The following is an 18,961-nucleotide window of genomic DNA, read 5'->3' as shown; positions in this document are numbered from 1 at the left end:
ATAACCAGCTGTCTCGAATAAACATGACACTTCCAGTGGGCTAAATGCTGAAATCAGCAACTCAAAACGACACTTACTCAGACTGAGGTGTGAAATAAATTAACACTGCCCCATGATTTCCTGATGCTTGTATACATTTTAATGCTTGTAGACAATACTGGGTTGGGCAGTGGGGTTAAACCTGTTATTAGACTAGTGCACTACGCATCCATTTACATTGCATGTGTCCAGCAGTGCACGAACTGCATGTATCTGGTGCAGCTCAGAAGTATAGGACGCAAAAGATTCTCTTCTTCCTCAGACAGCTAACGTTACATCTTGACAGCGCCTTTATACACCTTCATTTTAAGAAGTTCAGCTGACAATCTCTTTACATGTGCGTCGAAGTTCTTCAGCAGTTGCGCACACTTCACATATTTTAGTGGCCATTTCCAAAGTAAAGTGAAAACATTCACTATAGTAAAACATTGATATTGTTCAAATACATTTCAAGTAGGCTATGGGTTACTTATTCGTAATATTCCAGTAGCAGCACGCAGGTGTCAGTGTTCTTCTCAAGCCTTTAAAACAAAAATACATTTATTTAACTCAAGTCAGTTAATTAATAAACAAAATCTATATAGAAATGCCATGGCTAGAGCTGATGTGATTCTACATGTCAGAGAGGTATGTTTGTTCTACGTAGGCTATTTCTATCTGAGCGTTGCGTCCTGCTGAACTCGCAACTGTATGTGGGGACTGCATGTTTCTTTGCCATTGCACATATTCTGAGCTTGTTCATTACATACAACGAAATATGACTTAACATTCATTAAAATGCTAAATACGTAAAAGATAAATGCATATACGTTTTCCTGTGAATTAATTGCTATCCAAAAGTAGAGTTCTGCAGAGTAGATTCAGATATAATGAAAAAAATGGCTGATGTGCAATGTCTTGGATACATTTTCATCTATATATTATCCAAGGAAATATTACTGATTGATAAAAGTTACATTGCACACATATTGATAAAAGTTACATTGCACACATATTGCTAAAAAATTACATTGGATTCAGCCGGACGTTAGATGGGCGGAGGATACTTTCGCTCCGCGATGATCATTGGTGAAATCGAAGACCATGGCTGAAACGTCATCCACAATATTTTTACCCTATCACTGCTGTTGTTGTTTTGGAAACCATCGCAACGGAGCCAGTGGCGTTGTCCCAATCGTTTACTCAAATATTGTGGTAAATTGTATGTTTTTCAGGTTGTCGATGTTAGTCTGCATGTACATTCACGTAAATAAACAATATTGCAAAACACCGCTAAGTTTGGCATCATTGTGGTCACCCTAGCTAGCCAGATTAGCTAGCATGAGCTAATGTCAGTAACGTTAGCAATTTAGCTATAACGGCAAGCTAGCTATTCAGCTAGCTATGTTTGTTGTCATCAGTTGAATAGGCCTAACCCATCTGGTCAAAATGGACTAACTAGGCAGGCTTGCATATTGTTCAAATACAATTTAGAAAAGTTCAATTGTTTGCAGTCAGACCCATACCATTGTATTGTTAGCTAACTAGATAGCTAAATTAGCTATCTGATTAGTCTGCTGCCTTGCATTTTTTAGGAGGAAAGTCTCCCTTGGCCCTTTGCATGCAGAATGAGTGTCACTTCAGCATTCGAGAATGCCAGCAGGTGAGTACACACAATTGCAGTATTTTCCAAACATTGACTGTATTGTAGCTACATAGTATGGTTAATAAATTAATACCTGGCCTTATGAATAAAGTAAACAGAGTAGCACACTATATTTCTTCTCTAGGTGAGAGTGAAGCCCGAGCTAAAACCAGGGCCAGATTTGACGAGGTCTTCAAGAGATACACTGAGCCGGCTACATTGGAGAAGAAAAAAGTGAAGAAGAAGAAGAGCCCAGATCAGCCAGAGCAGGAGAGTATTGTGGTAAGTTGGAATAGGTCAGATCAAGAAGGTTTGGCGCTGAAATCACTTTCACAATATGTGTTGTGCATGGTCTCTGTAAAATTAACTTCCATGCACATAAATGTGTATTCTTACCTATTCTTACCTCTTCTCGTTCAGCTCCAAACTTTGAAACAAAACCTTGACATTGTGAAAGACCTAGAGGACGATGAGACTGTTCATCAGAACACCTACCACGCTGAACAGGGCAGCCCTCGTTTCACCAAGAACAAGCGTAGGGAGAGGGAGGTAACAGAGAAGGTCAACAACAACAACAATGGGAACCAGGATGAGGAGGAGCAACCAACCAAAGGGAAGAGGAAAAGTAAAAGGGAGCTGCCTCCAGCCCCAGTGCAGCAGGAGGACAGTTATATCATTCAAATCGACCAGACTGATAGTACTGCTGGAAATGCCAAAACACCCAAATCCAAGGCCTCCTTAGAGTCGGAAGACCCTGCGAATATACAGAGGAGAAAGAGTAAGAAAGGGAACAGCAAAGGAGGAGAGGAGGTGTCCGGGGTCCAGGGTGAGGTTGCGGTGGAAGCTGAGGATGAGTTACTTCATGAGTACCAGAAGCAGATGGCACAGGAAGAGGAGATGGCTACTGTGAAGAAGACTGTACACAAGAAGTCAACAACAGACAAGACCAACGCTGCCACTCAGGAAGTAGTAACATTAAACAATGAAGGTGCAAAGAAGAAGAAGAAGAAGCTGAGGTCGTCATTGGATTCGGAGAGGGAGACGAGGTGTGTAGGAGTCTTACAGGATAACTAGTGAGGTTTACATGAACCTGGAAGAAAGCTGTAAATGACCGAGCCAGATCTGTTTGTTCTATCTTGTCAACCTTTATGGACATATTCTTGGCATAACAATGTCCATAGAAGATGGCTAAAAAGCAAAAACAGATCTGGGACCAGGCTATAAACCTAAATTACCCACTAATACCATAGAATAGATTATCATATTTATTTTCCATTTTGGTTTTACAGTATGATAGAAGATCTGCAGAGCAGCCAGTCTGACGACGTCACTGAAAGGAAGAGGTCCAAAGAGAAGAGCCAAGAAAGCCACCAAGAGGACGACGAGGAGGACAGACTAGAATCTTTAAAATCAAAAGGCAAAAAGAAGAAAAAAATAAAACAATGTGGGTATAAAAAGCTAAGAAAACATTCAGCTGGTCAACTTGCATTATGAACAGTTAGGAATTATGTGGCTAAGCTGTTCTTGAAAAGTTGGTGTGATGTTTTGTTTTTGCTATCTTCAGTAACATTAGTTAGTGTGATACTATGGTACGAAGATATGGAAGCACAAAATACTCTACTTGAAAGGTGAATAACATGATAATAACATTGAGTAACACTTCTTTCCTTGGTGGTAGTGGTGAAGGAGGAGAGTGATACAGAGATTGTTGAAACTCCTCGGAGACCAGTCTTTGATGACAACCTGGTCCTGGGAGTCTACATCCACAGGACAGATCGCCTGAAGACTGACCTGCTGGTCTCACACCCCATGGTCAAGATCCACGTTATTGACGAGATGACTGGGCAATATGTGAAAAAAGAGGACAGGTGAGAAATGGTTTTGTTAGTTTGTGATTTTGTTAATTGTGGGTTTTTGATGTTACTAGCTTGGTGGTCCAGATCTGTTTGTGCTGTTATTCAGGTTAAATCGATCTGACTATGACCATAGCAGTTGGCAGAACAAACCAATCTGGAACCAGGCTAATTGTTAAATGTTGCCGTCACAACAAACGTAAAAACTGGTGGTGACGAGAATTGTGATCAAATCATTTTTGTGTCCCTCTCCATATTTTGCAGTCCCCGCCCGGTCTCGTCATTCTACGAGCAGGAGAGTGTGGAGCATATCCTTCCCATCATCACCCAGCCTTTTGACTTCAAGAAGAACAAATCAACAGTTCCAGAGTGGGATGAGCAGATCATCTTCAACGAGCGCTTTGGATATTTCCTCCAGGATAACCATGAAGGCCCTAGAGTTATGCTCTTTTTTGAGGTAAAAATAATGAAAAGAGGATGGGTTTGTGACACCAATATCTTGACACACGTCAAGCATTAACCAGATGTAAACTCAAAACTTTTTCCTAAAGGCCATTTTGAAAAGATTGTCTTTTAAATATGTTTCAGGTCCTGGATTTTATGACCATGGAGGAAGCCAGAGCCAATGTTGACGTCGACAGACATGAACGAGGTTTTCGAAAAATCGCCTGGGCGTTTCTAAAGGTAATGCATTTAGAAATATTTTCAGTTATGAATATCCATTATTGAAGAAAAAAAGAGATTTGTAACAATTTATTTCTACATCTCGGCTCCCTGCAGCTTGTGGGCACTAACGGAGTGCTGAACATCGACAGTAAACTGCGTTTGCAGCTCTTCTGTCCCCCTCCCCGGGGCAAGAGACAAGAAAATACCATTGAGGTAGTGGACTGGTGGAGGAGATATCCCCGTAGCAGATACACATCCACCCTCTACATCACTGTGAAAGGCCTCAAACTACCTGATCATGTAAGTCGATACTGCTTTGAAATCATACTACACAAACATGTTACTGATATGTCTGCTTTAGCAAAACTATCACTACCACCACTATGATGATAATGCTAATAATACTAATAGCAGCAGTATAATAGTAATCTATTAGTATGTTAGTAGTAGTAGCAGTTTAGTTGTAGAAATCAAATCTTCATTCATAAGGAGTTGCTGTTTTGGGCTGTTTTATTTCCCAAAGGGTGAGTTGTGGTTTGGTCCAATGCTGTTTTAGGCTGTTGAGGTTTGACCATATACTGTGCTGGTCTGTTGTGTAGGTGGACCCTAGCATCCGCTCCATGATGGCCCTGCAGCAGGAGAGAGGCTCCACTTCCTTTAGCGAGCTGCAGAGTGAGATCACCAGGAGAACCATAACACAACCTCTAGGCAACAAACCTGAGCTCCGTTGGAGCAGAATGCCTGGCCAGGTCTGTTTACTAAAGAACTTATATTCTAAGAATCTTGACTTTCTGTTCTATCTCTGTTCTGTTGTCGAACAGTATCTAACTGCTACCCAATTCAAGGGCTGTCCAATTGTTGTTATAAAGTCATGATGGCATGTTGAGAAACACAACTTTGAGACAACATTTACACAACGTCCTGTGGTGGTCATGCGTTTGCTGGGAAATCCAGAAATGCCATCAATTATCCCCAGATGTGTTATTTGATGAAGTTGTATTTGTGTTGCAGGTGTGCCGGATCCCTAATAAGCCCATACTGTCGTTCCGTGGTGGTCAGATGGGTTGTTTCACGATACGATTCTCCCACGACGGGAGGAAGCTGGCTGCTGCGTGTGCTGACAGAGATGCCTTCCCCGTCATAGGTAAGCATTGTAAACCCCTACTCAGAGCCACCTTAGTGCTCAGTGCCTTCAGAAAGTATTTATACCCCCTGACTTATTCCACATTTTGTTGTGTTACAGCCTTAATTCAAAATGGATTATATAGATTATTTTTCTCGCCCATCTACACACAATACCCTATAATGACAAAGGGAAAACATGTTTTTAGAAATGCAATACAGAAATGTCTCATTTACTTAAGTATTCACACCCCTGAGTCAATACTTTGTAGTCTTTCTGGGTAAGTCTCTTAAGAGCTTTCCACATCCTGATAGTGCAACATTTGCCCATTATTATTTCAAAAATTCATCAAGCTCTGTCAAATTGGTTGTTGATCATTGCTAGACAACAATTTTCAAGTCTTGCCATAGATTAAAGTCATATTGTAACTCGGCCGCTCAGGAACAGTCACTGTCTTCTTGGTAAGCAACTCCAGTGTAGATTTGGCCTTGTGTTTTAGGTTATTGTCCTGCTGGAAGGTGAATTAATCTCCCAGTGTCTGGTGGAAAGCAGACTGAACCAGGTTTTCCTCTAGGATTTTGCCTGTACTTAGCTCCATTCCGTAGATTTTTTTTTTTATCCTGAAAAACTCCACAGTACTTAATGATTACAAGCATATCTATAACATATGCTTGAAAATATGGAGAGTGGTACTCAGTAATGGATTTGGCCCAAACATAACACTTTGTATTCAGGACAAAAAGTGTAATTGCTTTGCCAAATGTTTTGCAGTATATCTTTGGTGCCTTGTTGCAAGTGTGAAAACACCCTAAAACGTCACTTACACTGAGCTAAGGAGATTGATTCACTTGAGGAATGAATTCTGTGTGCTTACCCCAAACAGGTGTGAATTTTTGTATTTTATTATTGAAGTTATCTCATCGTTTTTTTTTCTCAGTGTATGAGATTCCTTCAGGCAAGGTGTTGGCTGCCTTCAACGGCCACCTCAGTATCGTGTATGATCTCTGCTGGTCCAGAGACGACTGGAGCCTCCTGTCTTCCTCCTCTGATGGCACCGTCAGGTAAATGGTCTACCTGTACCTCAAATATACCCTGCCTGGGAAGGATAAACATGGAGCCTCGATTAGATTACGCTGATGCTTAGGATATATTTGTGTATGTGTTGTCACTAATATAATGGATTGAAGTCATACCCACATAGCTCCTCTAGGGGGCATGTGTGCACTAGGCACAATGCCTCTAATGGCGCATGCACAATATACTGTATAATATACTGAACAAAAATATAAACTCAACATGTAAAGAGTTGGGCCATGTTTCATGAGCTGAAATAAAATATCCCAGAAACGTTCCAAATGCACAAAAACCTTATTTCTCTACAATTTTGTGCACAAATTTGTTTACATCCCTGTTAGTGTGCATTTCTCCTTTGCCAAGATAATCCATCCACCTGACAGGTGTGGCATATCAAGAAGCTGATTAAACAGCATTATCCTTACGCATGTGCACCTTGTGCTGGGGACAATAAAAGGCCACTCTGAAATATGCAGTTTTGTCACACAACATAATGCCACAAGTTGAGGGAGCATGCAATTGGCATGCTGACTGCAGGAATGTCCACCAGAGCTTTTGCCAAAGAATGTAATGTTCATTTCTCAATCATAAGCCGCCCTCAGCGTCATTTTAGAGGATTTGGCAGTACTTCCAACCGGCCTCACAACCGAATATCATGTGTAACCACGCTAGCCCAGGACCTCCACTTCCAGCTTCTTCACCTGCGGGATCATCTGAGACCAGCCATACGGACAGCTGATGAAAATGAGGAGTATTTCTGTCTGTAATAAAGCGCTTTTGTGGGGAAAAACTGATTGGGTCAGCCTGGCTCCCCGGTTGGTGGGTGGGTGGGTGGGTGGAAATCAGCCCTTGTCTTGACAGGAAGTCTTGAAATCAGCCCTTGTCTTGACAGGAAGCCAGTGTAGGGAGGCTAGCACTGGAGTAATATGATCACATTTTTTGGTTATAGTCAGGATTCTAGCAGCTGTATTTAGCACTAACTGAAGTTTATTTAGTGCTTTATCCGGGTAGCCGGAAAGTAGAGCATTACAGTAGTCTATCCTAGAAGTAACAAAAGCATGGATGAATTTTTCTGCATCATTTTTGGACAGTTTCAGTTTCTGATTTTTGCAATGTTACGTAGATGGAACAAAGCTGTCCTTGAAACAGTCTTGATATGTTCGTCAAAAGAGAGATCAGGGTCCAGAGTAACGCCGAGGTCCTTCACAGTTTTATTTGAGACGACTGTACAACCACTAAGATTAATTGTCAGATTCAACAGAAGATATCTTTGTTTCTTGGGACCTAGAACAAGCATCTCTGATTTGTCCGAGTTTAAAAGTAGAAAGTTTGCAGCTGTCCACTTCCTTATGTCTGAAACACAGGCTTCTAGCGAGGGCAAGTTTGGGGCTTCACCATGTTTCACTGAAATGTACAGCTGTGTGTCATCTGCATAGCAGTGAAAGTTAACATTAAAAAAAGGTTGCACCTTCTTCACCACACTGTCTGTGTGGATGGAGCATTTCAGTTTGTCAGTGATGTGTATGCCGAAGATCTTGATGCTTTCCACCTTCTCCACTACGGTCCTGTCAATGTGGATAGGGGGGTGCTCCTTGTGCTGTTTCCTGAAGTCCACGATCATCTCCTTTATTTTGTTGACGTTGGGTGAGAGGTTATTTTCCTGGCACCACACACCTAGGGAGGTGAGGACCTCACCTCCTCCCTGTAGGCTGTCTCGTCTTTGTTGGTAATCAGCCCTACTACTTTTGTGTATATGAACTGTAACTCAGTAAAAATTGTTGCATGCTGAGTTTATATTTTTGTTCAGTATCAATGATGTGTGGTGTAGTACGCTCAGTAACATGAGGACACGGTGGGTATAAGTAAGGGTGAGTTTACTCAGCAAGTTTAGCACTCCGTACATCATCAGCACTTGCATTCTCTTCTTTGACATGTCTGATATCCTGATTTAATTATTCAACACTATGATCCCTCTCAACCCTCTCAATTGTCTCTTGTAGAGTGTGGAACGTGCAGAGGCTCCAGGCCATCGCCCAGAAGGTGCTCCCCCACCCGTCGTTTGTCTACTGTGCTCAGTACCATCCTGCGGCCCAGGGCATGGTGGTGACGGCTGGGTACGACTGTCTGGTGAGGGTCTGGAGGGTGAACGTCAAAGATGTCAACGGACTGCTGCTCCAGGAGTTCGAGGGTCACAAGAGCTTCATCAACGCTCTGTGTTTCGACTCCGAAGGTACGGAATCAGTAAATCAATCAATCAAATTTTTTATGAAGCACTTTTTACTCCAGCAGTCTCTTTCTGTTAGAGAATAACAGTTTTTTTGGTTCCTGGCTAGAGTATCTATTCATGGCATTTGGTGGATGTGTAATGTGTTTATTGTATATTTATTCAGGAAACCGAATGTTCTCTGCGGACAACGTTGGGTTCATCATTGTGTGGAGGACGTCGGTTGATGACAGTCTGCATCAGAGACCGTGTCGTCACTGGAAGATTGAGAAGGTTTGAGAACAATAATTTTATTGCATAAAATGTTCACCCAAAATGTATCTTATGCTGGTGACAATGTCCCCTCTGGGGGTCAAGGAAGTCTATTCAGTCATTCACATTGGAGAGCTGGATTAATACTTTATTTTGTCCTGCAGGAGATAGGAGAGAGTGACCTGAGTGGGCTTCCCATCAACACGTTAGAGGTCCATCCTAATGGTCGCCGTCTACTGATCCATGCCAAAGACAGCGTTGTCAGGGTGATGGATCTCAGAGTGTAAATATATATATTTTTAAAGCCCAATTGAGACCAGAGCCTCATTCGCAATGGTGCCCTGAGTACAAAAATGTTCACTATCTTTGTACTTGTTCCCAACATGTTATTATGATCGATATACACAAAGGGGGGTCCGACCCGATACTAAATGGGTGTACCAGTTTATCAGGTTTATTTATTGTCGGGTCGGACCCCCTTTTGCCTCCAGAACAGCCTGAATTCTTCAGGGAATGGATTCTACAATGTGTCAGAAAAACATTCGTTGCTCAAGGGACCTAACATGTGCCAGGAAAACATTCCCCACACCACTAAACTACCACCACCAGCCTGTACCAGGCAGGATGGGGTCCATGGACACATGCTGCTTAGGCCAAATCCTGACTCTGCCAACAACATGACACAACAGGAACTGGGATTCATCGGACCAGGCAATGTTTTTCCACTCCTCAATTGTCCAGTGTTGGTGATCGCGTGTCCACTGGAGACGCTTCTTCTTGTTTTTAGCTGGTAGGAATGAAACCCGGTGTGGTCTTCTGCTGCAATAGCCCATCCGTGACAAGGATCAATGAGTTGTGTGTTCAGAGATGCCGTTCTGCACACCACTGTTGTACTGCACCGTTATTTGTCAGTTTGTGGCCCTCCTGTTAGCTTGCACAGCGATTCTTTCCATTCTCCTTCGACCTCTCATCAACGAGCTGTTTTCGCCCACTGACTGGATGTTTTTTGTTTGTCGCACCATTCTCGGTGAACCCTAGACACTGCTGTTGGCAATTGATGTTATTTTTCAATAGCACGAACTCCAAAGCAAATCAGGGGGAGAAAAATAGGTTTATTTGAGAAGGACAAATCAAGATGTTATGCTGAGAGATAGATGTTCAGATGTTCAGTCTCCCCTCTCCTCAGCTTTTCTCCACTGAACAAAGGAACAGGATGTCATTTATAACCCCCTACCCTAGCCTGGGGTTGACCAATCAGAAGTCCTTGCAGGACAACTTGGCCAATGGCCAAATAACAAGTATCCTGCCCCCGACTCAATGTATAGACCCATGACAACGTAGCACACGTCGCTCTGAGTTCAGGAGTGACATTCCACAGATCCTTAACGGCTGTTGAACTGAAACCCAACTCCTATTTACAAATCGCTATTGACCATTAGTACTCTAGTACTCTCGTCCTCTCATCCTCTGTGTTGTGTATTTATCTTCAAAATGTTCCTATACTGCCATGCATGAAAATCCCAGGAGGGCGGCCTTTTCTGATATACTGGATCCGGCGCGCCTGCCACTGACGATCATACCACGCTCAAAGTCGCTTATGTCACTCATTTTTCCCATTCTAACATTCAATCGAACAGTAACTGAATGCCTCGATGCCTGTCTGCCTGCTTTATATAGCAAGCCACGGCCACGTGACTCACTGTCTGTAGGAGCAATCCATTTTTGTGAACTGGGTGTATCTAATAAACTATCCGGTGAGTGTAGTTCTGTATTGCCACAACTCAAGTAAGTTTCCATGTCCTTTTATTGATCTAATGTACAGACTTCTAAAATGTGTTTGTGTGTGTGTGTTGTTGCAGATTGGCTGTGAAGAAATACACAGGTGCCACTAACTACAGGGAGAGGATCCACAGCACGTTCACACCCTGTGGGAGCTTCATCTTCTCAGGCAGCGAGGATGGAATGGCCTACGTGTGGAACGCAGAAACAGGTGAGGACAAGACAGCCACATCTGATCATCCAGTATGAATTTAGACACAAACTAATAATCTATGCACTTAGGGACAGTTTCCCGATATCCAGATTAAGTATAGTCCTGGACTAAAAAACCTGCTCAAAGGATAATCTCCTTTGAAATTGTTTTTTGTTCCAGGACTAATTTAAATCTGTATCTGGGGAAACTGTCTCTAGCTAAGTGCATGCGTTGTTTTTTTTGTTTTGTTGTTATGATCAATAATAACTGCTGGTTTTGTGCCTGCATCTACCAGGTGACCAGGTGGCGGTGTACTCGGAGCTGTGTTACCCCACAGCCCTCCGTGGTGTAAGCTTCCACCCTCATGAGAACATGGTGGCCTTCTGTGCCTTCGGTCAGAACCAGCCTGTGCACGTCTACTTGTACGACCGCAGAGGTGAGCAGCTCATTATTGTACTGAGATCGATCACGCAATGAGAAGGTCTTAGGAACACTCAGCTGTGCCTGAGTACCTTGCTCAGAGCATTCAAATAATTGTATTGTAAGAGGACAGTGGCGTTACCAAAGATGGTGGTTAAATAAAGATAGTTCACTCAAGCCATTTACCATTGTAAAATTGTTTAAATGCTCCTGTCTGTGTAGGTGGGCATTCCCTCTCTGTGTAGGTGGGCATGCTTTCCAACGTGAGTGAGGTAACAACTGGCTCTGGTCTACTTATTGTCCCCTCCCTTCTCATCCCACCCAGAAAACATTTGCCAGTGAGATGTCTTGGTCTGGAGCATCCCCTCCGCGGGACGGGGGCCAATAAGTAGACCAGAGTGGCACCGCCTCGATCAGAATAAATTAGGGAGTGGGATGTCTCTGGCGTTACTAAGTCTTGATTCCACACAACTTGAGTCATTAGTGTAGGAGCCATTTGACTGTTTATAGCAGGGGTGACTAAAACCAAATCAAAACTGTGTAGAAATTATAATGGACCTACCTCATTCTTATACTTTCCAGCTCTTCCCAGCTCGCTATTAATCACAGAAATGGACACTAGATAGTCAGGGAGCATTGAAAATTCCCCAAATAATGGATAGAGGACAATGTTTTGGTAATCTTGACAGCGAGGAAAAATAAAAAAATGTTGTGGTGCCCTCCGGACCTCGTTGAAGACCGAATGCGGCCCCGGGGCAAAATGAGTTTGACACCCCTGGTTTATAGGCTTATGAATATTTTGTGTAAACTTAGTCTGTTTTGGGATGTTCGAAAATGGTAGGCCTTGAGATTGGGTAGACTGGATGAGTATTTTTGTCTGTTTTGTGGACTGAGAGGAAAATCTGATTGATTTATTGGGAAACGGTTGAGCTGAGTACAACACGGGGGGGTAACACGTTAAAGCAATTATACTTGTTTCCATCGTGGTCCCTGATGGAATACACACAATAAAGACAAAACAAAAACACATTCTCTCTCTGTTTCTTCTCAGCGGCCCAGCTGGAGGTGGAGAGTCTGAAGGGCCACAGCAGGTCTGGATCAGCCGACACTAAGATGTTCAGGAACACATCCGACCCAGTAACATTCCAGGACACCTCCGGAGCAGCCATGGACTGCTTCGCCAGAGCAGCCAGACTGTCTATGAAGATGCAGCGTGTCAAAGATAAACTGGACTCTGTTCTAGTGAGTACAAATCTTGTTTTGATTTAGTTTTAAAAACGTGAATGATATTTTGACCTCAAACTGAGTTTGCATAATGATTTACCCTAACTAGAATTTACTCATGTTTTTGTAGGAACCATCTCGGAGCTCCTCTGTTGTGGAACACCTGTATGAGCAAGGTATGCTTTAACAATGATATTGGTATGTTTATGCGACAATATGTTGAAATTTGTTTGACATGTTTTTGTGGTTTGTAGATAAAGCGGGCATGTATCAGATGGGGAGGAGCCTATCTCAGGAAGCCGGCCCAGTAAGTAGTACTCTCATTAACTCTGTAAGCCCTTAAAATGAACCGTTTTATTGTCCACCAACCTCTGTGTGTATGTGTGTTGTCTGGAGGGGTTGGGATATAGCAGAACACATTTCAGTTTCCCTGTAATAATGGAAAATGAATGATTCTTCTGCTGTTTTCAGATGAGCTTGAACTCGTCCCTGCCTCCTCCATCCCTCCTGTCACCACACTCCAAACTGCAGCTGTCTAGTTCCCTCGGAGCTCAGTTCATCCCCCAGGCAACTCTCACCTCCCAGAACCGTGAGTGGCTCTAGACATGCCCTTTCTCTGAAAAAAAATCGGTCCACTCCTCGCCTCCTGGCCTTCATTACCCTGATCCTTATTCTAAAAGATCTGACCAGGTGAAAGCCTGCCTAAAGATGAGCTTCCAACTGTCAAGTTTTTCCCTGTCAGTTCAGATGAAGGGAAGGAGACAGATTTTACTGTTACAGGGCCTATGAGTCTAAGCAGCTCTGTGAACGAACCACTGTGTCGTCAATAATTTGTAAGAATTGAGGTCCGTTTACCCAAATGAGCTTAAGGACACATTCATGCAGAATGAGAGCTTTGGCCAGACATTTCAACAACAAAGCAAAGGAAGGATTTACCAAAAACGCAACATTCCCAGACTCACTAGAGCTGTTAAGGATCTTACAGAGCAGCATGTTCACTGTACATAAAGACCAAGACGGGCCTCTCCTTGTCTTCAACGCTGTCCGTAGGTGTTCACACCTCTACGATAATGTATGCTTTGAGGTCTTAGATGTTAATATATTCATCTGGTATTTCCTTTCTCTTCTTTCTCTTCTGTTTGCAGGTGGTTTCAGCCCAGTGGGCCAGCATCTAGGAAGAGCTCCATCTCTCAGGCTACAGACTGTAAGGCATCGTTATAATGTTATGCTATTATCGTTGCTTCCTTTTATGTGTATTTTATTGGGTTTTAACAGTAACTTTATTTTAGTCTTGTGGGCTGAATATTTTCTTTATCTATCTGAAAGAAAGCGACGTAACACATGAAGTTGAATATGGAATGGAAGTTTAGGAGCATTCCCTTTCTTCCCTCAGAGCTTCCCTGATCATCTGTCTACAGCCATTAGAGTGGACGCAGATTCCTTGGTACCAGTTCAGCAAACGGTAAGTTCCTGTTTTTATTCTAACATTGACAACTGTATGCATTATAAGAACATACCAGAGGTGGGACCAAGTCATTGTTTTACAAGACACAAGTAAGTCCTAAGTCTTAGCACTCAAGTCCCAAGTCAAGTCTCAAGTCCTAAACTTTGAGTTTCGAGTCCTAAACAAGTCATAATGTGCTCTTCACCAAATGTAATACCATTTCATATTTTTAACAAGAGTAATAGTTAGTATATTACATTTACACAAATCATGAATGCTTTTAAAAATATGCATATTTATTACTTTCCAAATAAACTCTATATTTCCATGGAAATACATGGGTAGTGTTGGTTCCATTTTTCTGTGCTCCATTTTATTTACTTAACAAATAAGGAACACTCAAAATGTGCACTTATAAATCATAAACATTTTAATCAAAATACAGCTGTAGACAGAAGTCAAAGATCAAACATCACACATACAACTGATGTCTCTCCTGAGTTCTGCAAAATAGAAAAAGTCCCAAGTTATTTTATTAAGCCCGAAGTCCAGCCCTAGTGATGTCACTGCATACGTCATTACCTTCTGCTCCTCAGACCAAGCCCATGCATACACAGCTATACAAACTTGCAAGAGATATACAATAGTTCCAGTGTTTTCTAAGGGCTCAGCAATAGATGTCCACTCCCCAAGTTGATTTATAGTGGTATGTCTGACTAGTCTCTCAAATATTTTACTCCCCAACATGGTTCTGTGTTTATCTTTGAAGTGCTTTCTCACATACCCCATGCAATAACTCACATATCTCTGACCTTTTCTTTATAAGAGGCAGAGACTAGAAAAGAACTGTGAAACCATTTTTAACAATATATACATTATAAGGTTTGTCTGTAGTCATGGACCCTATAAATGTAGTGGGGGAGAGTCTTATAACCCTTCCCCTTCTATTAATACAACATAAGCATAATTAATTATTATAATACAATTGGTGCAGCCCTTATCATGACCCAAATTTGACCCCATCAGTAGCCATGAGAAAGACCCCCCCCCCCCCCCCCCCCCCAATCGCCCAACCTTAGCAAACACACACCCACCCCCTCTCTGTGTGTGGTTACAGTAGGCTAACGTATGTCAATGGTTTTACGAACAGCAGTAACATCAGTCAGGATTTAGGCTACCAATTGCCTAGCCATTTGTAGCTCAATCTTGGGTGCAATGATCACGTTCCTGCACTGACTAACTGTGTGGAGGCTCATTGATTTAACGTTATGTTAGCCTACATGCTACACTAGTAAAGTTATAAATTATATAGCTGTCGGCTATATTAGCCACGACTTACCGTTCTTTGTGCAGCTTCAAACGTCGAACACAGTTGAAGTTGTTGCGCCTCCGTCTGTCATTTTCTTCCCGCATGTTTTGCAAGTTGCAATCCGTTGATACAGCGTAGTCTTTATATCTGAAAATAATAATTTGGGTATCATCTTTCCAAGGGCTCCATCTGAATTCACCCGCCGGCTGCTGTCCGATTCAAACTGTAATCCGTTAAATGAAGAGTTGATGCGCTGCACACTTTTTTTAACAGCATCATTTTTTATATTTGGGCTTGGGGAGGGTATCAAGTCAAAAGGCTCATGTCCAAGTTAAGTCACGAGTCATTGGTGTTAAAGTCGAGTTGCAAGTCATCATATTTGTGACTCGAGTCTGACTCGAGTCCAAGCCATGTGACTGTACTCTCTATACCCAACAATCAAATATGACAATTTAAAATGATCCGTTATTTTAAAACCATGGTCAACCATTCTTAAATCCTTTTAATTTCTCTTTCTTTCTGTCAGGTTGTCTCTTTGTATGACTACAGTGCTACCCGGTCAGATGAGTTAACGGTACAGCGTGGTGATGTCATCCATGTGCTCTACAAAGACAACGACAACTGGTGGTTTGGACGCCTGGCTAACGGACAGCAGGGATACTTCCCAGCTACCTATGTGGCGGAAGAGCGTAAGTAGAGCTTTATATATTTTCCACATTAATATAATATATGCACTTATCATCGTTCTCCAAAGCAACTTAATCCTTATGGGAAACCCACCGTGGTGTTGCTAGCATACTCTTACCAACTCAGCCACACAGGACAATGAAAAAGAACCCATGTGGATATGGAGCCTATAAAGTCAAGTCTGTATGGATGTGTTGTTTGTTGCTGAGCTATTTCTCTCGTCTGCCCCAGGGGATTACAACGAGGAGCTGTCTCAGGCCCTAAAGGCACAGTCTGCCCTGTCTGAACAGACCGACCTATCAGTCCCCCCTTCTGAACGGACTGACCAATCAGATGGGAGGTTGACACCTACCAAGGTAAGGCTGGGTTCTGTTTCAGCGATCGTTGTGTGGTGTAGCTAAAGTGTCTCTTGGTTCTGATGGAGAACGGTACTTCAAATAAAGTCATTGATTGATGATTTATTTTAGAATTTACCCAGACATCCCCTCCACCAATACAGTCCTTGGCTCATCCTAGGTCGAAAATCGACAGGTTAAGACAACGTCGTCACAAATCTGGGACCAGCGATGTTGCTAACTATTAGCGCCGTTGCTAACTAGCATAGCTAGTCTCATTGTTTCAAAGAGTTATGGGCTATTAGAATCCTGTTGTCTTAACCTTTGTCATCTTCAACCTAGAGATCATCTCGTTCCCCTTCTTCGGGGAACCAAGGTTGTAGGAATTACTGTTCATTTCCTTGTACCTTCTCTTCTTTGAATACTCTCCCTCCGTTCACAGGTGTCAGCTGCCGTTGTCTCTGGGGAACTCAAGTTCATCTCTGAGCTGGACACAGACCCTGAGCAGCCTGCTGCCACCAAGTAAGTCCTCTTCCTCACAGCAACAGTCCTCATAAGTCACAGCAGTGGCTCCGATATCATCCCTGAGTTCATTTTGTACACTCGTGTTCTAACCACATGGTGAGAAAATGGGAAGAAGATGAACTTACTAGATACATAATAGCTTATACATTATACGAGATGCATTATTAGATGACATACAATTGGTTTAAGTGCTGACGTGTTAGATTGTGTTCTGTCAGAGAGTTCGTTTTGGAACCAGTGTGTGGCACTGGAGGGCATGAAATCAGACTTTTGACAGCTTACAAAAGGGGTCTCTTGAGGTTCCATTTTAGGGCCTGCCCTTATTACACTGTATGATATAGGAAGAAATGGAAAATCTGATGCATTTGATGACATTCTCAAACAACTTTCTCAACAAATGGAGTCACTTGCAGATTTTAACTGTGAATTATGATTGTTTGATGATGACTCACTGATTTGAAATAGTATCTAGGCATTTGAACTAAGTTTTAGACAGCATATTGTAAAGCTGAAACAATTATTTTCCCATAATGCTTTTTGGTCTTGTAGAGAGCTACGAAATACTTTGAACTGGGCAAGAGGGTATCTCTGAGTGAGTTTAAAACTCTGATTGACTGAAATGTTGTCGACCGCTGTAATTGTTTGGAATGTATTTTCCTTGTATGTGCTCTTGTATTTTATGGTCATGCTGACTGACTACTTCCTGCTGACCTCTTGCCAGTTCCCCTTCCTAAAATTATTATTTTTTTTTTTGTATTTTTATATATATATATATATATATATAAATTAATGTCAGGCCAATGTGTTTTTCCCCCATATTTCTCAAGAGTGAAGAAGAAGAAAAAGAAGTTAGTGAAGAAGTTAGAAGCTCCGTCATCACCACCACCGGCCACATTCTCCGACCCTGATGCCCCAGGAACGTCATCTACCAAGAGGAGGGCCAATGCTGCAGGCAGCAGACCACTGCCCCCCAGCCCCAGGAGAGGACAGTCTAACAGAGCCTTGGAGCCCGATACCTAGACCCATGGACCTATGACCTATGGTACACTAAGAGCCGTTTTATAATGTAATACTTTTTAAATGATGTCCGAATAACTATTGATAAAAAAACATATTTTAGAACATCTGAATTTTAAAAAGTTTACTATTATGTCCTATAATGTAGTATCAGTCCTGGAGAGATGTTGTATGTTTGGCTGTTTTTATCCTATTTATTGGAGTAATGCATTGATTGACTTCTGTAACCTGTTTGTTATGAGCTATAAGAAAGGCATATACTTAATAAAACCTACAGTTTTATTTTTATAGCTTAAAGGGATGAGGAAAGTCGTGATCACCAAAGTGTCACCAATACAATTAAAAATAGTTGCCAAGTGAATTGTTTGTATATGTATTTCTGTAATTACAGAAAATGACAGTTGCTAGTCATATCTTTAAATATGTCCGCAGTGATTATGTTAAATATAACAACTTTGAAATGTGTTATGAGTGAGGAAAATCTGTTTTGTTCGAAACGTATGGTACATATAGCTAAATACATATAAACAATAATTATCTCTTTGAATGTGATACAAAACTATCTCAAACACAGATAGTAGACAAAATCTGTTATCTTTTATTATGAATTCCCTATTTTATTTGACAAGACTAATGTCATTTGGAACTCTGCAGTCAGTGAGGAAAAAGGTACCTAGATTTCTCCTAATGCCATTATTGTAAATAGGAGTTTAAGAGAGCAGAAGCACACATTGGAATAACACCAAAGGCATGTAACTACAAGACTGTAACAAAGGTCTAAGATTACATTAGTTACATATTTTCAAATAGTTTGGTGTACTTGAATGAACCACAGTTATGATCACTTGACAAGTGGATACAGTCATTTTGGTCAATGGGCAATCTACATAACCTTGAAGGAGGTCAATAGCTATACACATTGTGTTCTGACCCCACTGTTCAGACAAATAATTGAGATCCATTTACATAGTACTGCATTTCAATGGGTACATGTTTACATTGCCAACTGATAAATGCCCATTGATTGTCATTAAGTAAACATTATTTTATGAACCATTCACCTATTCCTAAGTAAATGGCGTTTTGAAATAACTTGCTAAAAGCTCATTCAAAAAAGTTCCAAAGCTTTACCACAGCTTGTTGAGGTCCTTGACAGTTCAAGTAAGTATACAC

The 18,961-nt window shown here is 41.8% G+C and overlaps 1 protein-coding gene across 2 annotated transcripts; it reads left to right on the top strand.

The window, feature by feature from the left end:
- The first annotated feature begins 1,139 nt into the window (after window positions 1–1,139).
- Window positions 1,140–18,253, top strand: LOC139374984 (Abelson helper integration site 1). Of its 2 annotated transcripts, none has more exons than XM_071116289.1 (27): window positions 1,140–1,233; window positions 1,614–1,681; window positions 1,809–1,945; window positions 2,084–2,709; window positions 2,953–3,107; window positions 3,342–3,531; window positions 3,781–3,973; window positions 4,105–4,200; window positions 4,297–4,482; window positions 4,782–4,931; window positions 5,194–5,326; window positions 6,243–6,366; window positions 8,380–8,609; window positions 8,770–8,876; window positions 9,020–9,138; window positions 10,715–10,845; window positions 11,123–11,263; window positions 12,299–12,489; window positions 12,602–12,647; window positions 12,726–12,778; window positions 12,943–13,060; window positions 13,617–13,675; window positions 13,865–13,933; window positions 15,751–15,913; window positions 16,143–16,267; window positions 16,689–16,768; window positions 17,599–18,253. In XM_071116289.1, exons 2-27 carry the CDS (start codon window positions 1,672–1,674, stop codon window positions 17,789–17,791), a joined length of 3,825 nt encoding a protein of 1,274 aa, XP_070972390.1. In that variant the 5' UTR covers window positions 1,140–1,233; window positions 1,614–1,671; the 3' UTR covers window positions 17,792–18,253. The 2 variants fall into 2 exon arrangements, with proteins under 2 accessions (XP_070972390.1, XP_070972391.1); XM_071116290.1 differs by having other exon boundaries at window positions 1,172–1,240; window positions 17,599–18,251.
- Window positions 18,254–18,961: the final 708 nt, after the last annotated feature.

This window comes from Oncorhynchus clarkii, chromosome 19 (assembly GCF_045791955.1).
Source record: "Oncorhynchus clarkii lewisi isolate Uvic-CL-2024 chromosome 19, UVic_Ocla_1.0, whole genome shotgun sequence".
In the NCBI taxonomy this organism is placed as follows: Eukaryota; Metazoa; Chordata; class Actinopteri; order Salmoniformes; family Salmonidae; genus Oncorhynchus; species Oncorhynchus clarkii.
The sequence above is the reverse complement of the archived record's forward strand: the minus strand, read 5'-3'. Positions and strand labels throughout refer to the sequence as shown.

What these genes read in the sequence shown, in the direction of transcription:
- LOC139374984 (XM_071116289.1), top strand. An exon ending in CATCTCTCAGGCTACAGACT is followed by an intron (nt 13,676 to 13,864) that starts GTAAGGCATCGT and finishes TTCTTCCCTCAG; the next exon opens with AGCTTCCCTGATCATCTGTC. An exon ending in TGGTACCAGTTCAGCAAACG is followed by an intron (nt 13,934 to 15,750) that starts GTAAGTTCCTGT and finishes TCTTTCTGTCAG; the next exon opens with GTTGTCTCTTTGTATGACTA.